The sequence below is a fragment of the Telmatherina bonti genome (assembly GCF_933228915.1).
Source record: "Telmatherina bonti genome assembly, chromosome: 24".
NCBI lineage: Eukaryota > Metazoa > Chordata > Actinopteri > Atheriniformes > Telmatherinidae > Telmatherina > Telmatherina bonti.
Genome location: NC_136633.1, coordinates 32,487,466 through 32,513,743, shown reverse-complemented (window position 1 = coordinate 32,513,743; position 26,278 = coordinate 32,487,466). Strand labels below are relative to the sequence as shown.

The window sequence follows — 26,278 nt, the reverse complement described above, 5'->3', positions numbered from 1 at the left end:
ATTAGACGGGGACCAGTGTCGGGTCTAGACCAGTATTAGACGGGGACCAGTGTCGGGTCTAGACCAGTATTAGACGGGGATCAGTGTCTGGTCTAGACCAGTATTAGATGGGGATCAGTGTCGGGTCTAGACCAGTATTAGACGGGGACCAGTGTCGGGTCTAGACCAGTATTAGACGGGGATCAGTGTCTGGTCTAGACCAGTATTAGACGGGGATCAGTGTCGGGTCTAGACCAGTATTAGACGGGGACCAGTGTCGGGTCTAGACCAGTATTAGACGGGGATCAGTGTCGGGTCTAGACCAGTATTAGACGGGGATCAGTGTCGGGTCTAGACCAGTATTAGACGGGGACCAGTGTCGGGTCTAGACTAGTATTAGACGGGGACCAGTGTCGGGTCTAGACCAGTATTAGACGGGGATAAGTGTCGGGTCTAGGCCAGTATTAGACGGGGACCAGTGTCGGGTCTAGACCAGTATTAGACGGAGGCCAGTGTCGGGTCTAGACCAGTATTAGACGGGGACCAGTGTCAGGTCTAGACCAGTATTAGACGGAGGCCAGTGTCGGGTCTAGACCAGTATTAGACGGGGATCAGTGTCGGGTCTCGACCAGTATTAGACGGGGACCAGTGTCGGGTCTAGACCAGTATTAGACGGGGACCAGTGTCGGGTCTAGGCCAGTATTAGACAGAGACCAGTGTCGGGTCTAGACCAGTATTAGACGGGGACCAGTGTCGGGTCTAGACCAGTATTAGACGGGGACCAGTGTCGGGTCTAGACCAGTATTAGACGGGGACCAGTGTCGGGTCTAGACCAGTATTAGACGGGGACCAGTGTCGGGTCTAGACCAGTATTAGACGGGGACCAGTGTCGGGTCTAGACCAGTATTAGACGGGGACCGGTGTCGGGTCTAGACCAGTATTAGACGGGGACCGGTGTCGGGTCTAGGCCAGTATTAGACGGGGACCAGTGTCGGGTCTAGACCAGTATTAGACGGAGGCCAGTGTCGGGTCTAGACCAGTATTAGACGGAGGCCAGTGTCGGGTCTAGACCAGTATTAGACGGGGACCAGTGTCGGGTCTAGACCAGTATTAGACGGGGACCAGTGTCGGGTCTAGACCAGTATTAGACGGGGACCAGTGTCGGGTCTAGACCAGTATTAGACGGAGGCCAGTGTCGGGTCTAGACCAGTATTAGACGGAGGCCAGTGTCGGGTCAAGACCAGTATTAGACGGGGACCAGTGTCGGGTCAAGACCAGTATTAGACGGGGACCAGTTTCGGGTCTAGACCAGTATTAGACGGGGACCAGTGTCGGGTCTAGACCAGTATTAGACGGGGACCAGTGTCGGGTCTAGACCAGTATTAGACGGGGGCCAGTGTCGGGTCAAGACCAGTATTAGACGGGGACCAGTGTCGGGTCTAGGCCAGTATTAGACGGAGGCCAGTGTCGGGTCTAGACCAGTATTAGACGGGGACCAGTGTCGGGTCTAGACTAGTATTAGACGGGGACCAGTTTCGGGTCTAGACCAGTATTAGACGGGGATCAGTGTCGGGTCTAGGCCAGTATTAGACGGAGACCAGTGTCGGGTCTAGACCAGTATTAGACGGAGGCCAGTGTCGGGTCTAGACCAGTATTAGACGGGGACCAGTGTCGGGTCTAGACCAGTATTAGACGGAGGCCGGTGTCGGGTCTAGACCAGTATTAGACGGGGACCGGTGTCGGGTCTAGACCAGTATTAGACGGGGACCAGTGTCGGGTCTAGACCAGTATTAGACGGAGGCCAGTGTCGGGTCTAGACCAGTATTAGACGGAGGCCAGTGTCGGGTCTAGACCAGTATTAGACGGGGACCAGTGTCGGGTCTAGACCAGTATTAGACGGGGACCAGTGTCGGGTCTAGACCAGTATTAGACGGGGACCAGTGTCGGGTCTAGACCAGTATTAGACGGGGACCAGTGTCGGGTCTAGACCAGTATTAGACGGGGACCAGTGTCGGGTCTAGACCAGTATTAGACGGGGGCCAGTGTCGGGTCTAGACCAGTATTAGACGGGGACCAGTGTCGGGTCTAGACCAGTATTAGACGGGGGCCAGTGTCGGGTCTAGACCAGTATTAGACGGGGACCAGTGTCGGGTCTAGACCAGTATTAGACGGGGATCAGTGTCTGGTCTAGACCAGTATTAGATGGGGATCAGTGTCGGGTCTAGACCAGTATTAGACGGGGACCAGTGTCGGGTCTAGACCAGTATTAGACGGGGACCAGTGTCGGGTCTAGACCAGTATTAGACGGGGACCAGTGTCGGGTCTAGACCAGTATTAGATGGGGATCAGTGTCGGGTCTAGACCAGTATTAGACGGGGACCAGTGTCGGGTCTAGACCAGTATTAGACGGGGATCAGTGTCTGGTCTAGACCAGTATTAGACGGGGATCAGTGTCGGGTCTAGACCAGTATTAGACGGGGATCAGTGTCGGGTCTAGACCAGTATTAGACGGGGACCAGTGTCGGGTCTAGACCAGTATTAGACGGGGATCAGTGTCGGGTCTAGACCAGTATTAGACGGGGATCAGTGTCGGGTCTAGACCAGTATTAGACGGGGACCAGTGTCGGGTCTAGACTAGTATTAGACGGGGACCAGTGTCGGGTCTAGACCAGTATTAGACGGGGATAAGTGTCGGGTCTAGGCCAGTATTAGACGGAGACCAGTGTCGGGTCTAGACCAGTATTAGACGGAGGCCAGTGTCGGGTCTAGACCAGTATTAGACGGGGACCAGTGTCAGGTCTAGACCAGTATTAGACGGAGGCCAGTGTCGGGTCTAGACCAGTATTAGATGGGGATCAGTGTCGGGTCTCGACCAGTATTAGACGGGGACCAGTGTCGGGTCTAGACCAGTATTAGACGGGGACCAGTGTCGGGTCTAGGCCAGTATTAGACAGAGACCAGTGTCGGGTCTAGACCAGTATTAGACGGGGACCAGTGTCGGGTCTAGACCAGTATTAGACGGGGACCAGTGTCGGGTCTAGACCAGTATTAGACGGGGACCAGTGTCGGGTCTAGACCAGTATTAGACGGGGACCAGTGTCGGGTCTAGACCAGTATTAGACGGGGACCGGTGTCGGGTCTAGACCAGTATTAGACTGGGACCGGTGTCGGGTCTAGACCAGTATTAGACGGGGACCGGTGTCGGGTCTAGGCCAGTATTAGACGGGGACCAGTGTCGGGTCTAGACCAGTATTAGACGGAGGCCAGTGTCGGGTCTAGACCAGTATTAGACGGAGGCCAGTGTCGGGTCTAGACCAGTATTAGACGGGGACCAGTGTCGGGTCTAGACCAGTATTAGACGGGGACCAGTGTCGGGTCTAGACCAGTATTAGACGGGGACCAGTGTCGGGTCTAGACCAGTATTAGACGGAGGCCAGTGTCGGGTCTAGACCAGTATTAGACGGAGGCCAGTGTCGGGTCAAGACCAGTATTAGACGGGGACCAGTGTCGGGTCTAGACCAGTATTAGACGGAGGCCAGTGTCGGATCTAGACCAGTATTAGACGGGGACCAGTGTCGGGTCTAGACCAGTATTAGACGGGGACCAGTGTCGGGTCTAGACCAGTATTAGACGGGGACCAGTGTCGGGTCTAGACCAGTATTAGACGGAGGCCAGTGTCGGGTCTAGACCAGTATTAGACGGGGACCAGTGTCGGGTCTAGACCAGTATTAGACGGAGGCCAGTGTCGGGTCTAGACCAGTATTAGACGGGGACCAGTGTCGGGTCTAGACCAGTATTAGACGGGGACCAGTGTCGGGTCTAGACCAGTATTAGACGGGGACCAGTGTCGGGTCTAGACCAGTATTAGACGGGGACCAGTGTCGGGTCTCGACCAGTATTAGACGGAGACCAGAGTCGGGTCTAGACCAGTATTAGTAGGGGACCAGTGTCGGGTCTAGACCAGTATTAGACGGGGACCGGTGTCGGGTCTAGACCAGTATTAGAAGGGGACCAGTGTCGGGTCTAGACCAGTATTAGACGGGGACCAGTGTCGGGTCTAGACCAGTATTAGACGGAGGCCGGTGTCGGGTCTAGACCAGTATTAGACGGGGATCAGTGTCGGGTCTAGACCAGTATTAGACGGAGGCCGGTGTCGGGTCTAGGCCAGTATTAGACGGGGACCAGTGTCGGGTCTAGACCAGTATTAGACGGAGGCCGGTGTCGGGTCTAGACCAGTATTAGTAGGGGATCAGTGTCGGGTCTAGACCAGTATTAGTAGGGTATCAGTGTCGGGTCTAGACCAGTATTAGACGGAGGCCAGTGTCGGGCCTAGACCAGTATTAGTAGGGTATCAGTGTCGGGTCTAGACCAGTATTAGATGGAGGCCAGTGTCGGGCCTAGACCAGTATTAGTAGGGTATCAGTGTCGGGTCTAGACCAGTATTAGACGGGGACCAGTGTCGGGTCTAGACCAGTATTAGTAGGGTATCAGTGTCGGGTCTAGACCAGTATTAGACGGAGGCCAGTGTCGGGTCTAGACTAGTATTAGTAGGGGATCAGTGTCGGGTCTAGACCAGTATTAGACAGAGGCCAGTGTCGGGTCTAGACCAGTATTAGACGGAGGACGGTGTCGGGTCTAGACCAGTATTAGTAGGGGATCAGTGTCGGGTCTAGACCAGTATTAGACAGAGGCCAGTGTCGGGTCTAGGCCAGTATTAGACGGAGGCCAGTGTCGGGTCTAGACCAGTATTAGACGGGGACCAGTGTCGGGTCTAGACCAGTATTAGACGGAGGCCAGTGTCGGGTCTAGACCAGTATTAGACGGCGACCAGTGTTGGGTCTAGACCAGTATTAGACGGGGACCAGTGTTTGGTCTAGACCAGTATTAGACGGGGACCAGTGTTGGGTCTAGACCAGTATTAGACGGGGACCAGTGTCGGGTCTAGACCAGTATTAGACGGGGACCAGTGTCGGGTCTAGACCAGTATTAGACGGGGACCAGTGTCGGGTCTAGACCAGTATTAGACGGGGACCAGTGTCGGGTCTAGACCAGTATTAGACGGGGACCAGTGTCGGGTCTAGACCAGTATTAGACGGGGGCCAGTGTCGGGTCAAGACCAGTATTAGACGGGGACCAGTGTCGGGTCTAGACCAGTATTAGACGGGGGCCAGTGTCGGGTCTAGACCAGTATTAGACGGAGGCCAGTGTCGGGTCTAGACCAGTATTAGACGGGGACCAGTGTCGGGTCTCGACCAGTATTAGACGGAGGCCGGTGTCGGGTCTAGACCAGTATTAGACGGGGACCAGTGTCGGGTCTAGACCAGTATTAGACGGGGACCAGTGTCGGGTCTAGACCAGTATTAGACGGAGGCCGGTGTCGGGTCTAGACCAGTATTAGACGGAGGCCAGTGTCGGGTCTAGACCAGTATTAGACGGGGACCAGTGTCGGGTCTCGACCAGTATTAGACGGAGGCCGGTGTCGGGTCTAGACCAGTATTAGACGGGGACCAGTGTCGGGTCTAGACCAGTATTAGACGGGTATCAGTGTCGGGTCTAGACCAGTATTAGACGGGGGCCAGTGTCGGGTCTAGACCAGTATTAGACGGAGGCCGGTGTCGGGTCTAGACCAGTATTAGACGGGGATCAGTGTCGGGTCTAGACCAGTATTAGACGGAGGCCGGTGTCGGGTCTAGACCAGTATTAGACTGGGACCAGTGTCGGGTCTAGGCCAGTATTAGACGGGGACCAGTGTCGGGTCTAGACCAGTATTAGACGGAGGCCGGTGTCGGGTCTAGACCAGTATTAGTAGGGGATCAGTGTCGGGTCTAGACCAGTATTAGACGGGGATCAGTGTCGGGTCTAGACCAGTATTAGACGGAGGCCAGTGTCGGGTCTAGACCAGTATTAGACGGAGGCCAGTGTCGGGCCTAGACCAGTATTAGTAGGGGATCAGTGTCGGGTCTAGACCAGTATTAGACGGAGGCCAGTGTCGGGTCTAGACCAGTATTAGTAGGGGATCAGTGTCGGGTCTAGACCAGTATTAGACGGAGGCCAGTGTCGGGTCTAGACCAGTATTAGTAGGGTATCAGTGTCGGGTCTAGACCAGTATTAGACGGAGGCCAGTGTCGGGCCTAGACCAGTATTAGACGGAGGCCAGTGTCGGGCCTAGACCAGTATTAGTAGGGGACCAGTGTAGGGTCTAGACCAGTATTAGACGGGGACCAGTGTCGGGTCTAGACCAGTATTAGTAGGGTATCAGTGTCGGGTCTAGACCAGTATTAGACGGAGGCCAGTGTCGGGCCTAGACCAGTATTAGACGGGGACCAGTGTCGGGTCTAGACCAGTATTAGTAGGGTATCAGTGTCGGGTCTAGACCAGTATTAGACGGAGGCCAGTGTCGGGTCTAGACCAGTATTAGTAGGGGATCAGTGTCGGGTCTAGACCAGTATTAGACAGAGGCCAGTGTCGGGTCTAGACCAGTATTAGACGGAGGACGGTGTCGGGTCTAGACCAGTATTAGTAGGGGATCAGTGTCGGGTCTAGACCAGTATTAGACAGAGGCCAGTGTCGGGTCTAGACCAGTATTAGACGGAGGCCAGTGTCGGGTCTAGACCAGTATTAGACGGAGGCCAGTGTCGGGTCTAGACCAGTATTAGACGGAGGCCAGTGTCGGGTCTAGACCAGTATTAGACGGGGACCAGTGTCGGGTCTGGACCAGTATTAGACGGGGACCAGTGTCGGGTCTAGGCCAGTATTAGACGGGGATCAGTGTCGGGTCTAGACCAGTATTAGACGGGGATCAGTGTCGGGTCTAGACCAGTATTAGACGGGGATCAGTGTCGGGTCTAGACCAGTATTAGACGGAGGCCAGTGTCGGGTCTAGGCCAGTATTAGACGGAGGCCAGTGTCGGGTCTAGACCAGTATTAGACGGGGATCAGTGTCGGGTCTAGACCAGTATTAGACGGGGATCAGTGTCGGGTCTAGACCAGTATTAGACGGAGGCCAGTGTCGGGTCTAGACCAGTATTAGACGGGGACCAGTGTCGGGTCTAGACCAGTATTAGACGGAGGCCGGTGTCGGGTCTAGACCAGTATTAGACGGGGACCAGTGTCGGGTCTAGACCAGTATTAGACGGAGGCCAGTGTCGGGTCTAGACCAGTATTAGACGGAGGCCAGTGTCGGGCCTAGACCAGTATTAGTAGGGGACCAGTGTCGGGTCTAGACCAGTATTAGACGGAGGCCAGTGTCGGGCCTAGACCAGTATTAGTAGGGGACCAGTGTCGGGTCTAGACCAGTATTAGACGGAGGCCGGTGTCGGGTCTAGACCAGTATTAGACGGGGACCAGTGTCGGGTCTAGACCAGTATTAGTAGGGTATCAGTGTCGGGTCTAGACCAGTATTAGACGGAGGCCAGTGTCGGGCCTAGACCAGTATTAGACGGGGACCAGTGTCGGGTCTAGACCAGTATTAGTAGGGTATCAGTGTCGGGTCTAGACCAGTATTAGACGGAGGCCAGTGTCGGGTCTAGACCAGTATTAGTAGGGGATCAGTGTCGGGTCTAGACCAGTATTAGACAGAGGCCAGTGTCGGGTCTAGACCAGTATTAGACGGAGGACGGTGTCGGGTCTAGACCAGTATTAGTAGGGGATCAGTGTCGGGTCTAGAACAGTATTAGACAGAGGCCAGTGTCGGGTCTAGACCAGTATTAGACGGGGATCAGTGTCGGGTCTAGACCAGTATTAGACGGAGGCCAGTGTCGGGTCTAGACCAGTATTAGACGGAGGCCAGTGTCGGGTCTAGACCAGTATTAGACGGAGGCCAGTGTCGGGTCTAGACCAGTATTAGACGGAGGCCAGTGTCGGGTCTAGACCAGTATTAGACGGGTACCAGTGTCGGGTCTAGACCAGTATTAGACGGGGACCAGTGTCGGGTCTAGGCCAGTATTAGACGGGGATCAGTGTCGGGTCTAGACCAGTATTAGACGGAGGCCAGTGTCGGGTCTAGGCCAGTATTAGACGGAGGCCAGTGTCGGGTCTAGACCAGTATTAGACGGAGGCCGGTGTCGGGTCTAGACCAGTATTAGACGGAGGCCAGTGTCGGGTCTAGACCAGTATTAGACGGAGGCCAGTGTCGGGTCTAGACCAGTATTAGACGGAGGCCGGTGTCGGGTCTAGACCAGTATTAGACGGAGGCCAGTGTCGGGTCTAGACCAGTATTAGACGGGGACCAGTGTCGGGTCTAGACCAGTATTAGACGGGGACCAGTGTCGGGTCTAGACCAGTATTAGACGGGGATCAGTGTCGGGTCTAGGCCAGTATTAGACGGGGATCAGTGTCGGGTCTAGACCAGTATTAGACGGAGGCCAGTGTCGGGTCTAGGCCAGTATTAGACGGAGGCCAGTGTCGGGTCTAGACCAGTATTAGACGGGGATCAGTGTCGGGTCTAGGCCAGTATTAGACGGGGATCAGTGTCGGGTCTAGACCAGTATTAGACGGAGGCCAGTGTCGGGTCTAGACCAGTATTAGACGGAGGCCAGTGTCGGGTCTAGACCAGTATTAGACGGAGGCCAGTGTCGGGTCTAGACCAGTATTAGACGGAGGCCAGTGTCGGGTCTAGACCAGTATTAGACGGGGATCAGTGTCGGGTCTAGACCAGTATTAGACGGAGGCCAGTGTCGGGTCTAGACCAGTATTAGACGGGGATCAGTGTCGGGTCTAGACCAGTATTAGACGGAGGCCAGTGTCGGGTCTAGACCAGTATTAGACGGGGATCAGTGTCGGGTCTAGGCCAGTATTAGACGGGGATCAGTGTCGGGTCTAGACCAGTATTAGACGGAGGCCAGTGTCGGGTCTAGGCCAGTATTAGACGGGGACCAGTGTCGGGTCTAGACCAGTATTAGACGGGGACCAGTGTCGGGTCTAGGCCAGTATTAGACGGGGATCAGTGTCGGGTCTAGACCAGTATTAGACGGGGATCAGTGTCGGGTCTAGACCAGTATTAGACGGAGGCCAGTGTCGGGTCTAGGCCAGTATTAGACGGGGATCAGTGTCGGGTCTAGACCAGTATTAGACGGAGGCCAGTGTCGGGTCTAGACCAGTATTAGACGGGGACCAGTGTCGGGTCTAGGCCAGTATTAGACGGAGGCCGGTGTCGGGTCTAGACCAGTATTAGACGGGGACCAGTGTCGGGTCTAGGCCAGTATTAGACGGAGGCCAGTGTCGGGTCTAGACCAGTATTAGACGGGGACCAGTGTCGGGTCTAGGCCAGTATTAGACGGAGGCCGGTGTCGGGTCTAGACCAGTATTAGACGGGGGCCAGTGTCGGGTCTAGACCAGTATTAGACGGAGGCCGGTGTCGGGTCTAGACCAGTATTAGACGGGGGCCAGTGTCGGGTCTAGACCAGTATTAGACGGAGGCCGGTGTCGGGTCTAGACCAGTATTAGACGGGGGCCAGTGTCGGGTCTAGGCCAGTATTAGACGGGGACCAGTGTCGGGTCTAGACCAGTATTAGACGGAGGCCAGTGTCGGGTCTAGGCCAGTATTAGACGGAGGCCAGTGTCGGGTCTAGACCAGTATTAGACGGGGATCAGTGTCGGGTCTAGGCCAGTATTAGACGGGGATCAGTGTCGGGTCTAGACCAGTATTAGACGGAGGCCAGTGTCGGGTCTAGGCCAGTATTAGACGGGGACCAGTGTCGGGTCTAGACCAGTATTAGACGGGGACCAGTGTCGGGTCTAGGCCAGTATTAGACGGGGATCAGTGTCGGGTCTAGACCAGTATTAGACGGGGATCAGTGTCGGGTCTAGACCAGTATTAGACGGAGGCCAGTGTCGGGTCTAGGCCAGTATTAGACGGGGATCAGTGTCGGGTCTAGACCAGTATTAGACGGAGGCCAGTGTCGGGTCTAGACCAGTATTAGACGGGGACCAGTGTCGGGTCTAGGCCAGTATTAGACGGAGGCCGGTGTCGGGTCTAGACCAGTATTAGACGGGGACCAGTGTCGGGTCTAGGCCAGTATTAGACGGAGGCCAGTGTCGGGTCTAGACCAGTATTAGACGGGGACCAGTGTCGGGTCTAGGCCAGTATTAGACGGAGGCCGGTGTCGGGTCTAGACCAGTATTAGACGGGGGCCAGTGTCGGGTCTAGACCAGTATTAGACGGAGGCCGGTGTCGGGTCTAGACCAGTATTAGACGGGGGCCAGTGTCGGGTCTAGACCAGTATTAGACGGAGGCCGGTGTCGGGTCTAGACCAGTATTAGACGGGGGCCAGTGTCGGGTCTAGACCAGTATTAGATGGAGGCCAGTGTCGGGTCTAGACCAGTATTAGACGGGGACCAGTGTCGGGTCTAGACCAGTATTAGAAGGGGACCAGTGTCAGGTCTAGACCAGTATTAGACGGGGACCAGTGTCGGGTCTCGACCAGTATTAGACGGAGGCCGGTATCCGGTCTAGACCAGTATTAGACGGAGGCCAGTGTCGGGTCTAGACCAGTATTAGACGGGGACCAGTGTCGGGTCTAGACCAGTATTAGACGGAGGCCGGTGTCGGGTCTAGACCAGTATTAGACGGGGACCAGTGTCGGGTCTAGACCAGTATTAGACGGAGGCCGGTGTCGGGTCTAGACCAGTATTAGACGGGGACCAGTGTCGGGTCTAGACCAGTATTAGACGGGGGCCAGTGTCGGGTCTAGACCAGTATTAGACGGGGACCAGTGTCGGGTCTAGACCAGTATTAGACGGAGGCCAGTGTCGGGTCTAGACCAGTATTAGACGGGGACCAGTGTCGGGTCTAGACCAGTATTAGACGGGGACCAGTGTCGGGTCTAGACCAGTATTAGACGGGGACCAGTGTCGGGTCTAGACCAGTATTAGACGGGGACCAGTGTCGGGTCTAGGCCAGTATTAGACGGAGGCCAGTGTCGGGTCTAGACCAGTATTAGACGGGGACCAGTGTCGGGTCTAGACCAGTATTAGACGGGGACCAGTGTCGGGTCTAGACCAGTATTAGACGGGGACCAGTGTCGGGTCTAGACCAGTATTAGACGGAGGCCGGTGTCGGGTCTAGACCAGTATTAGACGGAGGCCGGTGTCGGGTCTAGACCAGTATTAGACGGAGGCCAGTGTCGGGTCTAGACCAGTATTAGACGGGGACCAGTGTCGGGTCTAGACCAGTATTAGACTGGGACCAGTGTCGGGTCTAGACCAGTATTAGACGGGGACCAGTGTCGGGTCTAGACCAGTATTAGACGGAGGCCGGTGTCGGGTCTAGACCAGTATTAGACGGAGGCCGGTGTCGGGTCTAGACCAGTATTAGACGGAGGCCAGTGTCGGGTCTAGACCAGTATTAGACGGGGACCAGTGTCGGGTCTAGACCAGTATTAGACGGAGGCCGGTGTCGGGTCTAGACCAGTATTAGACGGAGGCCTGTGTCGGGTCTAGACCAGTATTAGACGGGGACCAGTGTCGGGTCTAGACCAGTATTAGACGGGGGCCAGTGTCGGGTCTAGACCAGTATTAGACGGGGGCCAGTGTCGGGTCTAGACCAGTATTAGACGGGGACCAGTGTCGGGTCTAGACCAGTATTAGACGGGGACCAGTGTCGGGTCTAGACCAGTATTAGACGGGGACCAGTGTCGGGTCTAGACCAGTATTAGACGGGGACCAGTGTCGGGTCTAGACCAGTATTAGACGGAGGCCAGTGTCGGGTCTAGACCAGTATTAGACGGGGACCAGTGTCGGGTCTAGACCAGTATTAGACGGGGACCAGTGTCAGGTCTAGACCAGTATTAGACGGGGACCAGTGTCAGGTCTAGACCAGTATTAGACGGGGACCAGTGTCGGGTCTAGACCAGTATTAGACGGGGACCAGTGTCGGGTCTAGGCCAGTATTAGACGGAGGCCAGTGTCGGGTCTAGACCAGTATTAGACTGGGACCAGTGTCGGGTCTAGACCAGTATTAGACGGGGACCAGTGTCGGGTCTAGACCAGTATTAGACGGAGTCCGGTGTCGGGTCTAGACCAGTATTAGACGGGGACCAGTGTCGGGTCTAGACCAGTATTAGACGGGGACCAGTGTCGGGTCTAGACCAGTATTAGACGGGGACCAGTGTCGGGTCTAGACCAGTATTAGACGGGGACCAGTGTCGGGTCTAGACCAGTATTAGACGGAGGCCGGTGTCGGGTCTAGACCAGTATTAGACGGGGATCAGTGTCGGGTCTAGACCAGTATTAGACGGGGACCAGTGTCGGGTCTAGACCAGTATTAGACGGGGACCAGTGTCGGGTCTAGACCAGTATTAGACGGAGGCCGGTGTCGGGTCTAGACCAGTATTAGACGGAGGCCAGTGTCGGGTCTAGACCAGTATTAGACGGAGGCCAGTGTCGGGTCTAGACCAGTATTAGACGGGGGCCAGTGTCGGGTCTAGACCAGTATTAGACGGGGGCCAGTGTCGGGTCTAGACCAGTATTAGACGGAGGCCAGTGTCGGGTCTAGACCAGTATTAGACGGAGGCCAGTGTCGGGTCTAGACCAGTATTAGACGGAGGCCAGTGTCGGGTCTAGACCAGTATTAGACGGGAACCAGTGTCGGGTCTAGACCAGTATTAGACGGGGGCCAGTGTCGGGTCTAGACCAGTATTAGACGGGGACCAGTGTCGGGTCTAGGCCAGTATTAGACGGGGACCAGTGTCGGGTCTAGACCAGTATTAGACGGAGGCCGGTGTCGGGTCTTGACCAGTATTAGACGGGGACCAGTGTCGGGTCTAGACCAGTATTAGACGGAGGCAAGTGTCAGGTCTAGACCAGTATTAGACGGGGGCCAGTGTCTGGTCTAGACCAGTATTAGACGGGGAACAGTGTCGGGTCTAGACCAGTATTAGACGGGGACCAGTGTCGGGTCTAGACCAGTATTAGACGGGGGCCAGTGTCGGGTCTAGACCAGTATTAGACGGAGGCCAGTGTCGGATCTAGACCAGTATTAGACGGGGACCAGTGTCGGGTCTAGACCAGTATTAGACGGAGGCCGGTGTCGGGTCTAGACCAGTATTAGACGGGGACCAGTGTCGGGTCTAGACCAGTATTAGACGGAGGCCGGTGTCGGGTCTAGACCAGTATTAGACGGGGACCAGTGTCGGGTCTAGACCAGTATTATACGGGGACCAGTGTCGGGTCTAGACCAGTATTAGACGGAGGCCGGTGTCGGGTCTAGACCAGTATTAGACGGGGACCAGTGTCGGGTCTAGACCAGTATTAGACGGGGATCAGTGTCGGGTCTAGACCAGTATTAGACGGAGGCCGGTGTCGGGTCTAGACCAGTATTAGACGGGGACCAGTGTCGGGTCTAGACCAGTATTAGACGGAGGCCGGTGTCGGGTCTAGACCAGTATTAGACGGGGACCAGTGTCGGGTCTAGACCAGTATTAGACGGGGACCAGTGTCGGGTCTAGACCAGTATTAGACGGAGGCCGGTGTCGTGTCTAGACCAGTATTAGACGGAGGCCAGTGTCGGGTCTAGACCAGTATTAGACTGGGACCAGTGTCGGGTCTAGACCAGTATTAGACGGGGACCAGTGTCGGGTCTAGACCAGTATTAGACGGGGACCAGTGTCGGGTCTAGGCCAGTATTAGACGGAGGCCAGTGTCGGGTCTAGGCCAGTATTAGACGGAGGCCAGTGTCGGGTCTAGACCAGTATTAGACGGGGACCAGTGTCGGGTCTAGACCAGTATTAGACGGAGGCCGGTGTCGGGTCTAGACCAGTATTAGACGGGGACCAGTGTCGGGTCTAGACCAGTATTAGACGGAGGCCGGTGTCGTGTCTAGACCAGTATTAGACGGAGGCCAGTGTCGGGTCTAGACCAGTATTAGACGGGGACCAGTGTCGGGTCTAGACCAGTATTAGACGGGGACCAGTGTCGGGTCTAGGCCAGTATTAGACGGAGGCCAGTGTCGGGTCTAGACCAGTATTAGACGGAGGCCAGTGTCGGGTCTAGACCAGTATTAGACGGGGACCAGTGTCGGGTCTAGACCAGTATTAGACGGACGCCGGTGTCGGGTCTAGACCAGTATTAGACGGGGACCAGTGTCGGGTCTAGACCAGTATTAGACGGAGGCCGGTGTCGGGTCTAGACCAGTATTAGACGGGGATCAGTGTCGGGTCTAGACCAGTATTAGACGGACGCCGGTGTCGGGTCTAGACCAGTATTAGACGGACGCCGGTGTCGGGTCTAGACCAGTATTAGACGGGGACCAGTGTCGGGTCTAGACCAGTATTAGACGGAGGCCGGTGTCGGGTCTAGACCAGTATTAGACGGGGACCAGTGTCGGGTCTAGACCAGTATTAGACGGGGACCAGTGTCGGGTCTAGACCAGTATTAGACGGGGACCGGTGTCGGGTCTAGACCAGTATTAGACGGGGATCAGTGTCGGGTCTAGACCAGTATTAGACGGAGGCCGGTGTCGGGTCTAGACCAGTATTAGACGGGGACCAGTGTCGGGTCTAGACCAGTATTAGACGGAGGCCAGTGTCGGGTCTAGACCAGTATTAGACGGGGACCAGTGTCGGGTCTAGACCAGTATTAGACGGGGACCAGTGTCGGGTCTAGACCAGTATTAGACGGAGGCCGGTGTCGTGTCTAGACCAGTATTAGACGGAGGCCGGTGTCGGGTCTAGACCAGTATTAGACGGAGGCCAGTGTCGGGTCTAGACCAGTATTAGACGGGGACCAGTGTCGGGTCTAGACCAGTATTAGACGGGGGACCAGTGTCGGGTCTAGACCAGTATATGACGGAGGCCAGTGTCGGGTCTAGACCAGTATTAGACGGGGACCAGTGTCGGGTCTAGACCAGTATTAGACGGGGACCAGTGTCGGGTCTAGACCAGTATTAGTAGGGTATCAGTGTCGGGTCTAGACCAGTATTAGACGGAGGCCAGTGTCGGGTCTAGACCAGTATTAGACGGGGACCAGTGTCGGGTCTAGACCAGTATTAGACGGGGGCCAGTGTCGGGTCTAGACCAGTATTAGACGGAGGCCGGTGTCGGGTCTAGACCAGTATTAGACGGAGGCCGGTGTCGGGTCTAGACCAGTATTAGACGGGGACCAGTGTCGGGTCTAGACCAATATTAGACGGGGGCCAGTGTCGGGTCTAGACCAGTATTAGACGGGGACCAGTGTCGGGTCTAGACCAGTATTAGACGGGGACCAGTGTCAGGTCTAGACCAGTATTAGACGGGGACCAGTGTCGGGTCTAGACCAATATTAGACGGGGGCCAGTGTCGGGTCTAGACCAGTATTAGACGGGGACCAGTGTCGGGTCTAGACCAGTATTAGACGGGGACCAGTGTCAGGTCTAGACCAGTATTAGACGGGGACCAGTGTCGGGTCTAGACCAGTATTAGACGGGTATCAGTGTCGGGTCTAGACCAGTATTAGACGGAGGCCAGTGTCGGGTCTAGACCAGTATTAGACGGGGACCAGTGTCGGGTCTAGACCAGTATTAGACGGGGACCAGTGTCAGGTCTAGACCAGTATTAGACGGGGACCAGTGTCGGGTCTAGACCAGTATTAGACGGAGGCCGGTGTCGGGTCTAGACCAGTATTAGACGGGGACCAGTGTCGGGTCTAGACCAGTATTAGACGGGGACCAGTGTCAGGTCTAGACCAGTATTAGACGGGGACCAGTGTCAGGTCTAGACCAGTATTAGACGGAGGCCAGTGTCGGGTCTAGACCAGTATTAGACGGAGGCCGGTGTCGGGTCTAGACCAGTATTAGACGGAGGCCGGTGTCGGGTCTAGACCAGTATTAGACGGAGGCCGGTGTCGGGTCTAGACCAGTATTAGACGGAGGCCGGTGTCGGGTCTAGACCAGTATTAGACGGAGGCCGGTGTCGGGTCTAGACCAGTATTAGACGGAGGCCGGTGTCGGGTCTAGACCAGTATTAGACGGAGGCCGGTGTCGGGTCTAGACCAGTATTAGACGGAGGCCGGTGTCGGGTCTAGACCAGTATTAGACGGAGGCCGGTGTCGGGTCTAGACCAGTATTAGACGGAGGCCGGTGTCGGGTCTAGACCAGTATTAGACGGAGGCCGGTGTCGGGTCTAGACCAGTATTAGACGGAGGCCGGTGTCGGGTCTAGACCAGTATTAGACGGGGACCAGTGTCGGGTCTAGACCAGTATTAGACGGGGACCAGTGTCGGGTCTAGACCAGTATTAGACGGAGGCCGGTGTCGGGTCTAGACCAGTATTAGACGGGGACCAGTGTCGGGTCTAGGCCAGTATTAGACGGGGACCAGTGTCGGGTCTAGACCAGTATTAGACGGGGACCAGTGTCGGGTCTAGACCAATATTAGACGGGGGCCAGTGTCGGGTCTAGACCAGTATTAGACGGGGACCAGTGTCGGGTCTAGACCAGTATTAGACGGGGACCAGTGTCAGGTCTAGACCAGTATTAGACGGGGACCAGTGTCGGGTCTAGACCAGTATTAGACGGAGGCCAGTGTCGGGTCTAGACCAGTATTAGACGGAGGCCGGTGTCGGGTCTAGACCAGTATTAGACGGAGGCCGGTGTCGGGTCTAGACCAGTATTAGACGGGGACCAGTGTCGGGTCTAGACCAGTATTAGACGGGGACCAGTGTCGGGTCTAGACCAGTATTAGACGGAGGCCGGTGTCGGGTCTAGACCAGTATTAGACGGGGACCAGTGTCGGGTCTAGGCCAGTATTAGACGGGGACCAGTGTCGGGTCTAGACCAGTATTAGACGGGGGCCGGTGTCGGGTCTAGACCAGTATTAGACGGGGACCAGTGTCGGGTCTAGGCCAGTATTAGACGGGGACCAGTGTCGGGTCTAGACCAGTATTAGACGGGGGCCGGTGTCGGGTCTAGACCAGTATTAGACGGGGACCAGTGTCGGGTCTAGACCAGTATTAGACGGAGGCCAGTGTCGGGTCTAGACCAGTATTAGACGGGGACCAGTGTCGGGTCTAGGCCAGTATTAGACGGGGACCAGTGTCGGGTCTAGACCAGTATTAGACGGGGACCAGTGTCGGGTCTAGGCCAGTATTAGACGGAGGCCAGTGTCGGGTCTAGACCAGTATTAGACGGAGGCCAGTGTCGGGTCTAGACCAGTATTAGACGGGGACCAGTGTCGGGTCTAGGCCAGTATTAGACGGGGACCAGTGTCGGGTCTAGACCAGTATTAGACGGAGGCCAGTGTCGGGTCTAGACCAGTATTAGACGGGGACCAGTGTCGGGTCTAGACCAGTATTAGACGGGGACCAGTGTCGGGTCTAGGCCAGTATTAGACGGAGGCCAGTGTCGGGTCTAGACCAGTATTAGACGGAGGCCAGTGTCGGGTCTAGACCAGTATTAGACGGGGACCAGTGTCGGGTCTAGACCAGTATTAGACGGGGACCAGTGTCAGGTCTAGACCAGTATTAGACGGGGACCAGTGTCAGGTCTAGACCAGTATTAGACGGGGACCAGTGTCGGGTCTAGACCAGTATTAGACGGAGGCCGGTGTCGGGTCTAGACCAGTATTAGACGGGGACCAGTGTCGGGTCTAGACCAGTATTAGACGGAGGCCGGTGTCGGGTCTAGACCAGTATTAGACGGGGACCAGTGTCGGGTCTAGACCAGTATTAGACGGGGACCAGTGTCGGGTCTAGACCAGTATTAGACGGAGGCCGGTGTCGGGTCTAGACCAGTATTAGACCGGGACCAGTGTTGGGTCTAGACCAGTATTAGACGGAGGCCGGTGTCGGGTCTAGACCAGTATTAGACGGGGACCAGTGTCGGGTCTAGACCAGTATTAGACGGAGGCCGGTGTCGGGTCTAGACCAGTATTAGACGGGGACCAGTGTCGGGTCTAGACCAGTATTAGACGGAGGCCGGTGTCGGGTCTAGACCAGTATTAGACGGGGACCAGTGTCGGGTCTAGACCAGTATTAGACGGGGACCAGTGTCGGGTCTAGACCAGTATTAGACGGAGGCCGGTGTCGGGTCTAGACCAGTATTAGACGGGGTCCGGTGTCGGGTCTAGACCAGTATTAGACGGGGACCAGTGTCGGGTCTAGACCAGTATTAGACGGGGTCCGGTGTCGGGTCTAGACCAGTATTAGACGGAGGCCGGTGTCGGGTCTAGACCAGTTTTAGCAGGTTTCAAGCCGCCTTCAGATGTCCCGTTTCGGCAGCGGTACTCGGATGTCCTCCTGGATGACAGAACTAAGACCAGACACCCTGAGGAGGAAGCTGATTTCCGCCGCGATGACGTGATCTGCTTCATTCCCCACGCAGCCCCTCATCGTCGGGGAGGATCGCTCCTTCTTCACCCTGACAGGCTGATGCAGACTTCCCACCAATCCGCTGGTGGATCTCATGCTCTGTCCTTCCGTCATGAACAACCCCCGACATACAGGAACTCCTCCACTTGGAGCATTAAACTAAACGAGTTAATGACCCGGCAGCAGCAACAAGTTCCTGTTTAAGAATCTACAAGCTCTCTAAAAGCATGCAGGCTTGTCCATGTGCGTATTTAACGCAGAAAACGAGCTGAAACACCTCAGTCAACGATAGAAAGTGTTTCTGTGATTTAGTCTTTATCTTATTGTGTCCATCTACCTAAATACAAATCAGAGGTTTTCTCCAGGTGACTCCTTCAGTAGCGCTGCTGTCTCCTGTCATGTGTGATTGGGTTGCAGAACAGTCGTCTTTAGGAACCGCTGGAAGTACAAGAGCTGCTCTGTTCCAGGGAAGCATTGGGCCGAGTCAGAGGGAAGCATTGGGCCGAGTCAGAGGGAAGCATTGGGCCGAGTCAGAGGGAAGCATCGGGCCGAGTCAGAGGGAAGCATCGGGCCGAGTCAGAGGGAAGCATTTGGCCGAGTCAGAGGGAAGCATTGGGCCGAGTCAGAGGGAAGCATTGGGCCGAGTCAGAGGGAAGCATTGGGCCGAGTCAGAGGGAAGCATTGGGCCGAGTCAGAGGGAAGCATTGGGCCGAGTCAGAGGGAAGCATTGGGCCGAGTCAGAGGGAAGCATTGGGCCGAGTCAGAGGGAAGCATTGGGCCGAGTCAGAGGGAAGCATTGGGCCGAGTCAGAGGGAAGCATTGGGCCGAGTCAGAGGGAAGCATTGGGCCGAGTCAGAGGGAAGCATCGGGCCGAGTCAGAGGGAAGCATCGGGCCGAGTCAGAGGGAAGCATCGGGCCGAGTCAGAGGGAAGCATCGGGCCGAGTCAGAGGGAAGCATCGGGCCGAGTCAGAGGGAAGCATTGGGCCGAGTCAGAGGGAAGCATTGGGCCGAGTCAGAGGGAAGCATTGGGGCCGAGTCAGAGGGAAGCATTGGGCCGAGTCAGAGGGAAGCATTGGGCCGAGTCAGAGGGAAGCATTGGGCCGAGTCAGAGGGAAGCATTGGGCCGAGTCAGAGGGAAGCATTGGGCCGAGTCAGAGGGAAGCATTTGGCCGAGTCAGAGGGAAGCATTGGGCCGAGTCAGAGGGAAGCATTGGGCCGAGTCAGAGGGAAGGCATTGGGCCGAGTCAGAGGGAAGCATTGGGCCGAGTCAGAGGGAAGCATTGGGCCGAGTCAGAGGGAAGCATTGGGCCGAGTCAGAGGGAAGCATTGGGCCGAGTCAGAGGGAAGCATTGGGCCGAGTCAGAGGGAAGCATTGGGCCGAGTCAGAGGGAAGCATCGGGCCGAGTCAGAGGGAAGCATTGGGCCGAGTCAGAGGGAAGCATTGGGCCGAGTCAGAGGGAAGCATCGGGCCGAGTCAGAGGGAAGCATTGGGCCGAGTCAGAGGGAAGCATCGGGCCGAGTCAGAGGGAAGCATCGGGCCGAGTCAGAGGGAAGCATTGGGCCGAGTCAGAGGGAAAGCATTGGGCCGAGTCAGAGGGAAGCATTGGGCCGAGTCAGAGGGAAGCATCGGGCCGAGTCAGAGGGAAGCATTGGGCCGAGTCAGAGGGAAGCATTGGGCCGAGTCAGAGGGAAGCATCGGGCCGAGTCAGAGGGAAGCATCGGGCCGAGTCAGAGGGAAGCATTGGGCCGAGTCAGAGGGAAGCATTGGGCCGAGTCAGAGGGAAGCATCGGGCCGAGTCAGAGGGAAGCATTGGGCCGAGTCAGACAGGCTTCGTGTTGTCGGCCTGCATGTGTGGCAGCTTCCCCGAGCAACAATCTGGCTCTTCTCTCTGTTTGTGAGCATCATAAACGCATTGTGACCGAATCTTCTCATCTTTAAGTGTGGCCTTCTTTACATCTCCTGATGTGAACCAGCTTTTGTCCATCACATTGAGGGGGGGGGGGGGGGGGGGGTTACTCCATTCTCATCGTGAGAAAATACATCAAAGCCATAATTATGGCTGACCTCTCCGTGTATTGAAAAGGCATGTCTGCATTGGGAAAAGCACGAGTTTTATATGGGTAGCACATGTCCCGAGAGGACGGATTCTTTCCAAAGACGTGACTCGGCTGTTTTTCCATCTACATATATGTTTAGACCTGTTTTCAATAAACTGTAAGAGGAATGTGAGGCATTCGCTTCACTCTCGCTGCTGCAGGGTAACAGAGCTTCTCTAACAGACATCACTAAACCTCCCAGAGCCCTGCAATTATGCAGCCTGTTAGCGTTAAAGCGTCCCTTTGTCGGCAGGTTTACAACAGAAAGGAAGCAAACGTGGAACCCTGAAGCGTTCGATACCAGAACACATGATTAATGTGGCTCCCAGTCAGATCATCTGACAGAGAAATGATGCAGCTGAATGAACAGGGCCAGAAAAAGAAGCTCAAACACCGGCAGATTAAAATACATGAAGATGAACTTTCTATGAATACCAGGTTTGCTGGCTGGATGGAGTACTTACCGGAGTGCCGGTGGGTCCTCGCTCGCCTTTCTCACATGCACACCTGCTCAAAGACTGAGGACACTTCAAATCCAAGAAGACAAGAGTGAGAGGCTGGACATGGACACGAAGCCAAACAGAACCGTCTCAGACTTACCCCGTCGTCCGCCAGCAGAGTCTGTCGGGACGAAACAACAACGTCAACATGCTGTTTAACACAGAACGGTCTGACAACCAAAGGACCCAACTGCTGCTACTGGAAGCGCTACATCGTACTTTCAGGGTTTCCAGAACCAAACTGTCCGCAGTGCAAATTTAGTTGGAAACGGGCTGCTCAGCTTGATCTTACAAAGGCTGCAGTCCTGCAGGGCTTCACTGTGTCCCTGCTCCAACACACCATCAAATAAATACAGATGAAGTGCTGCACAGTGATTGATTCATTTCATGCAGGTGTGTTGGAGCAGGGAAACATCTAAAACCTGAACTGACTGCACAGAGTTGTCCTGGATTGCATCGTTTTCCTCGAACATTTCCAGATCAGGACCAGAAAACCTCAGACGTGGTTTGGCAGCGATATGTCTGTTTCCAGCGTAGAGCGGTGTGGGAAGGTGCAGGTTATTGTGGTTCTATGAAGAGATATGTCTGTTTCCAGCGTAGAGCGGTGTGGAAGGTGCAGGTTATTGTGGTTCTATGAAGAGATATGTCTGTTTCCAGCGTAGTAGAGCGGGTGGGAAGGTGCAGGTTATTGTGGTTCTATGAAGAGATATGTCTGTTTCCAGCGTAGAGCGGTGTGGAAGGTGCAGGTTAATTGTGGGTTCTATGAAGAGATAGTCTGTTTCCAGCGTAGAGCGGTGTGGAAGTGCAGGTTATTGTGGTTCTATGAAGAGATATGTCTGTTTCCAGCGTAGAGCGGTGTGGAAGGTGCAGGTTATTGTGGTTCTATGAAGAGATATGTCTGTTTCCAGCGTAGAGCGGTGTGGAAGGTGCAGGTTATTGTGGTTCTATGAAGAGATATGTCTGTTTCCAGCGTAGAGCGGTGTGGAAAGTGCAGGTTATTGTGGTTCTATGAAGAGATATGTCTGTTTCCAGCGTTAGAGCGGTGCAGGTTATTGTGGTTCTATGAAGAGATATGTCTGTTTCCAGCGTAGAGCGGTGTGGAAGGTGCAGGTTATTGTGGTTCTATGAAGAGATATGTCTGTTTCCAGCGTAGAGCGGTGTGGAAGGTGCAGGTTATTGTGGTTCTATGAAGAGATATGTCTGTTTCCAGCGTAGAGCGGTGTGGAAGGTGCAGGTTATTGTGGTTCTATGAAGAGATATGTCTGTTTCCAGCGTAGAGCGGTGTGGAAGGTGCAGGTTATTGTGGTTCTATGAAGAGATATGTCTGTTTCCAGCGTAGAGCGGTGTGGAAGGTGCAGGTTATTGTGGTTCTATGAAGAGATATGTCTGTTTCCAGCGTAGAGCGGTGTGGAAGGTGCAGGTTATTGTGGTTCTATGAAGAGATATGTCTGTTTCCAGCGTAGAGCGGTGTGGAAGGTGCAGGTTATTGTGGTTCTATGAAGAGATATGTCTGTTTCCAGCGTAGAGCGGTGTGGAAGGTGCAGGTTATTGTGGTTCTATGAAGAGATATGTCTGTTTCCAGCGTAGAGCGGTGTGGAAGGTGCAGGTTATTGTGGTTCTATGAAGAGATATGTCTGTTTCCAGCGTAGAGCGGTGTGGAAGGTGCAGGTTATTGTGGTTCTATGAAGAGATATGTCTGTTTCCAGCGTAGAGCGGTGTGGAAGGTGCAGGTTATTGTGGTTCTATGAAGAGATATGTCTGTTTCCAGCGTAGAGCGGTGTGGAAGGTGCAGGTTATTGTGGTTCTATGAAGAGATATGTCTGTTTCCAGCGTAGAGCGGTGTGGAAGGTGCAGGTTATTGTGGTTCTATGAAGAGATATGTCTGTTTCCAGCGTAGAGCGGTGTGGAAGGTGCAGGTTATTGTGGTTCTATGAAGAGATATGTCTGTTTCCAGCGTAGAGCGGTGTGGAAGGTGCAGGTTATTGTGGTTCTATGAAGAGATATGTCTGTTTCCAGCGTAGAGCGGTGTGGAAGGTGCAGGTTATTGTGGTTCTATGAAGAGATATGTCTGTTTCCAGCGTAGAGCGGTGTGGAAGGTGCAGGTTATTGTGGTTCTATGAAGAGATATGTCTGTTTCCAGCGTAGAGCGGTGTGGAAGGTGCAGGTTATTGTGGTTCTATGAAGAGATATGTCTGTTTCCAGCGTAGAGCGGTGTGGAAGGTGCAGGTTATTGTGGTTCTATGAAGAGATATGTCTGTTTCCAGCGTAGAGCGGTGTGGAAGGTGCAGGTTATTGTGGTTCTATGAAGAGATATGTCTGTTTCCAGTAGAGCGGTGTGGAAGGTGCAGGTTATTGTGGTTCTATGAAGAGATATGTCTGTTTCCAGCGTAGAGCGGTGTGGAAGGTGCAGGTTATTGTGGTTCTATGAAGAGATATGTCTGTTTCCAGCGTAGAGCGGTGTGGAAGGTGCAGGTTATTGTGGTTCTATGAAGAGATATGTCTGTTTCCAGCGTAGAGCGGTGTGGAAGGTGCAGGTTATTGTGGTTCTATGAAGAGATATGTCTGTTTCCAGCGTAGAGCGGTGTGGAAGGTGCAGGTTATTGTGGTTCTATGAAGAGATATGTCTGTTTCCAGCGTAGAGCGGTGTGGAAGGTGCAGGTTATTGTGGTTCTATGAAGAGATATGTCTGTTTCCAGCGTAGAGCGGTGCGGAAGGTGCAGGTTATTGTGGTTCTATGAAGAGATATGTCTGTTTCCAGCGTAGAGCGGTGTGGAAGGTGCAGGTTATTGTGGTTCTATGAAGAGATATGTCTGTTTCCAGCGTAGAGCGGTGTGGAAGGTGCAGGTTATTGTGGTTCTATGAAGAGATATGTCTGTTTCCAGCGTAGAGCGGTGTGGAAGGTGCAGGTTATTGTGGTTCTATGAAGAGATATGTCTGTTTCCAGCGTAGAGCGGTGTGGAAGGTGCAGGTTATTGTGGTTCTATGAAGAGATATGTCTGTTTCCAGCGTAGAGCGGTGTGGAAGGTGCAGGTTATTGTGGTTCTATGAAGAGATATGTCTGTTTCCAGCGTAGAGCGGTGTGGAAGGTGCAGGTTATTGTGGTTCTATGAAGAGATATGTCTGTTTCCAGCGTAGAGCGGTGTGGAAGGTGCAGGTTATTGTGGTTCTATGAAGAGATATGTCTGTTTCCAGCGTAGAGCGGTGTGGAAGGTGCAGGTTATTGTGGTTCTATGAAGAGATATGTCTGTTTCCAGCGTAGAGCGGTGTGGAAGGTGCAGGTTATTGTGGTTCTATGAAGAGATATGTCTGTTTCCAGCGTAGAGCGGTGTGGAAGGTGCAGGTTATTGTGGTTCTATGAAGAGATATGTCTGTTTCCAGCGTAGAGCGGTGTGGAAGGTGCAGGTTATTGTGGTTCTATGAAGAGATATGTCTGTTTCCAGCGTAGAGCGGTGTGGAAGGTGCAGGTTATTGTGGTTCTATGAAGAGATATGTCTGTTTCCAGCGTAGAGCGGTGTGGAAGGTGCAGGTTATTGTGGTTCTATGAAGAGATATGTCTGTTTCCAGCGTAGAGCGGTGTGGAAGGTGCAGGTTATTGTGGTTCTATGAAGAGATATGTCTGTTTCCAGCGTAGAGCGGTGTGGAAGGTGCAGGTTATTGTGGTTCTATGAAGAGATATGTCTGTTTCCAGCGTAGAGCGGTGTGGAAGGTGCAGGTTATTGTGGTTCTATGAAGAGATATGTCTGTTTCCAGCGTAGAGCGGTGTGGAAGGTGCAGGTTATTGTGGTTCTATGAAGAGATATGTCTGTTTCCAGCGTAGAGCGGTGTGGAAGGTGCAGGTTATTGTGGTTCTATGAAGAGATATGTCTGTTTCCAGCGTAGAGCGGTGTGGAAGGTGCAGGTTATTGTGGTTCTATGAAGAGATATGTCTGTTTCCAGCGTAGAGCGGTGTGGAAGGTGCAGGTTATTGTGGTTCTATGAAGAGATATGTCTGTTTCCAGCGTAGAGCGGTGTGGAAGGTGCAGGTTATTGTGGTTCTATGAAGAGATATGTCTGTTTCCAGCGTAGAGCGGTGTGGAAGGTGCAGGTTATTGTGGTTCTATGAAGAGATATGTCTGTTTCCAGCGTAGAGCGGTGTGGAAGGTGCAGGTTATTGTGGTTCTATGAAGAGATATGTCTGTTTCCAGCGTAGAGCGGTGTGGAAGGTGCAGGTTATTGTGGTTCTATGAAGAGATATGTCTGTTTCCAGCGTAGAGCGGTGTGGAAGGTGCAGGTTATTGTGGTTCTATGAAGAGATATGTCTGTTTCCAGCGTAGAGCGGTGTGGAAGGTGCAGGTTATTGTGGTTCTATGAAGAGATATGTCTGTTTCCAGCGTAGAGCGGTGTGGAAGGTGCAGGTTATTGTGGTTCTATGAAGAGATATGTCTGTTTCCAGCGTAGAGCGGTGTGGAAGGTGCAGGTTATTGTGGTTCTATGAAGAGATATGTCTGTTTCCAGCGTAGAGCGGTGTGGAAGGTGCAGGTTATTGTGGTTCTATGAAGAGATATGTCTGTTTCCAGCGTAGAGCGGTGTGGAAGGTGCAGGTTATTGTGGTTCTATGAAGAGATATGTCTGTTTCCAGCGTAGAGCGGTGTGGAAGGTGCAGGTTATTGTGGTTCTATGAAGAGATATGTCTGTTTCCAGCGTAGAGCGGTGTGGAAGGTGCAGGTTATTGTGGTTCTATGAAGAGATATGTCTGTTTCCAGCGTAGAGCGGTGTGGAAGGTGCAGGTTATTGTGGTTCTATGAAGAGATATGTCTGTTTCCAGCGTAGAGCGGTGTGGAAGGTGCAGGTTATTGTGGTTCTATGAAGAGATATGTCTGTTTCCAGCGTAGAGCGGTGTGGAAGGTGCAGGTTATTGTGGTTCTATGAAGAGATATGTCTGTTTCCAGCGTAGAGCGGTGTGGAAGGTGCAGGTTATTGTGGTTCTATGAAGAGATATGTCTGTTTCCAGCGTAGAGCGGTGTGGAAGGTGCAGGTTATTGTGGTTCTATGAAGAGATATGTCTGTTTCCAGCGTAGAGCGGTGTGGAAGGTGCAGGTTATTGTGGTTCTATGAAGAGATATGTCTGTTTCCAGCGTAGAGCGGTGTGGAAGGTGCAGGTTATTGTGGTTCTATGAAGAGATATGTCTGTTTCCAGCGTAGAGCGGTGTGGAAGGTGCAGGTTATTGTGGTTCTATGAAGAGATATGTCTGTTTCCAGCGTAGAGCGGTGTGGAAGGTGCAGGTTATTGTGGTTCTATGAAGAGATATGTCTGTTTCCAGCGTAGAGCGGTGTGGAAGGTGCAGGTTATTGTGGTTCTATGAAGAGATATGTCTGTTTCCAGCGTAGAGCGGTGTGGAAGGTGCAGGTTATTGTGGTTCTATGAAGAGATATGTCTGTTTCCAG

The 26,278-nt window shown here is 53.9% G+C and overlaps 1 protein-coding gene across 1 annotated transcript in view; it reads right to left on the bottom strand.

Annotated features, from left to right (window-relative positions):
- LOC306774178 (uncharacterized protein) overlaps positions 1–26,278 on the bottom strand; it is a gene marked incomplete at its 5' end in the record, with an annotated part of 644,048 nt that overhangs the window by 266,077 nt on the left and 351,693 nt on the right. The window contains 2 exons of the mRNA XM_079264158.1: positions 20,819–20,881; positions 20,955–20,975. Coding sequence (XP_079120284.1) covers positions 20,819–20,881; positions 20,955–20,975 — 84 coding nt within the window. The remainder of the gene's footprint in view (positions 1–20,818; positions 20,882–20,954; positions 20,976–26,278) is intronic.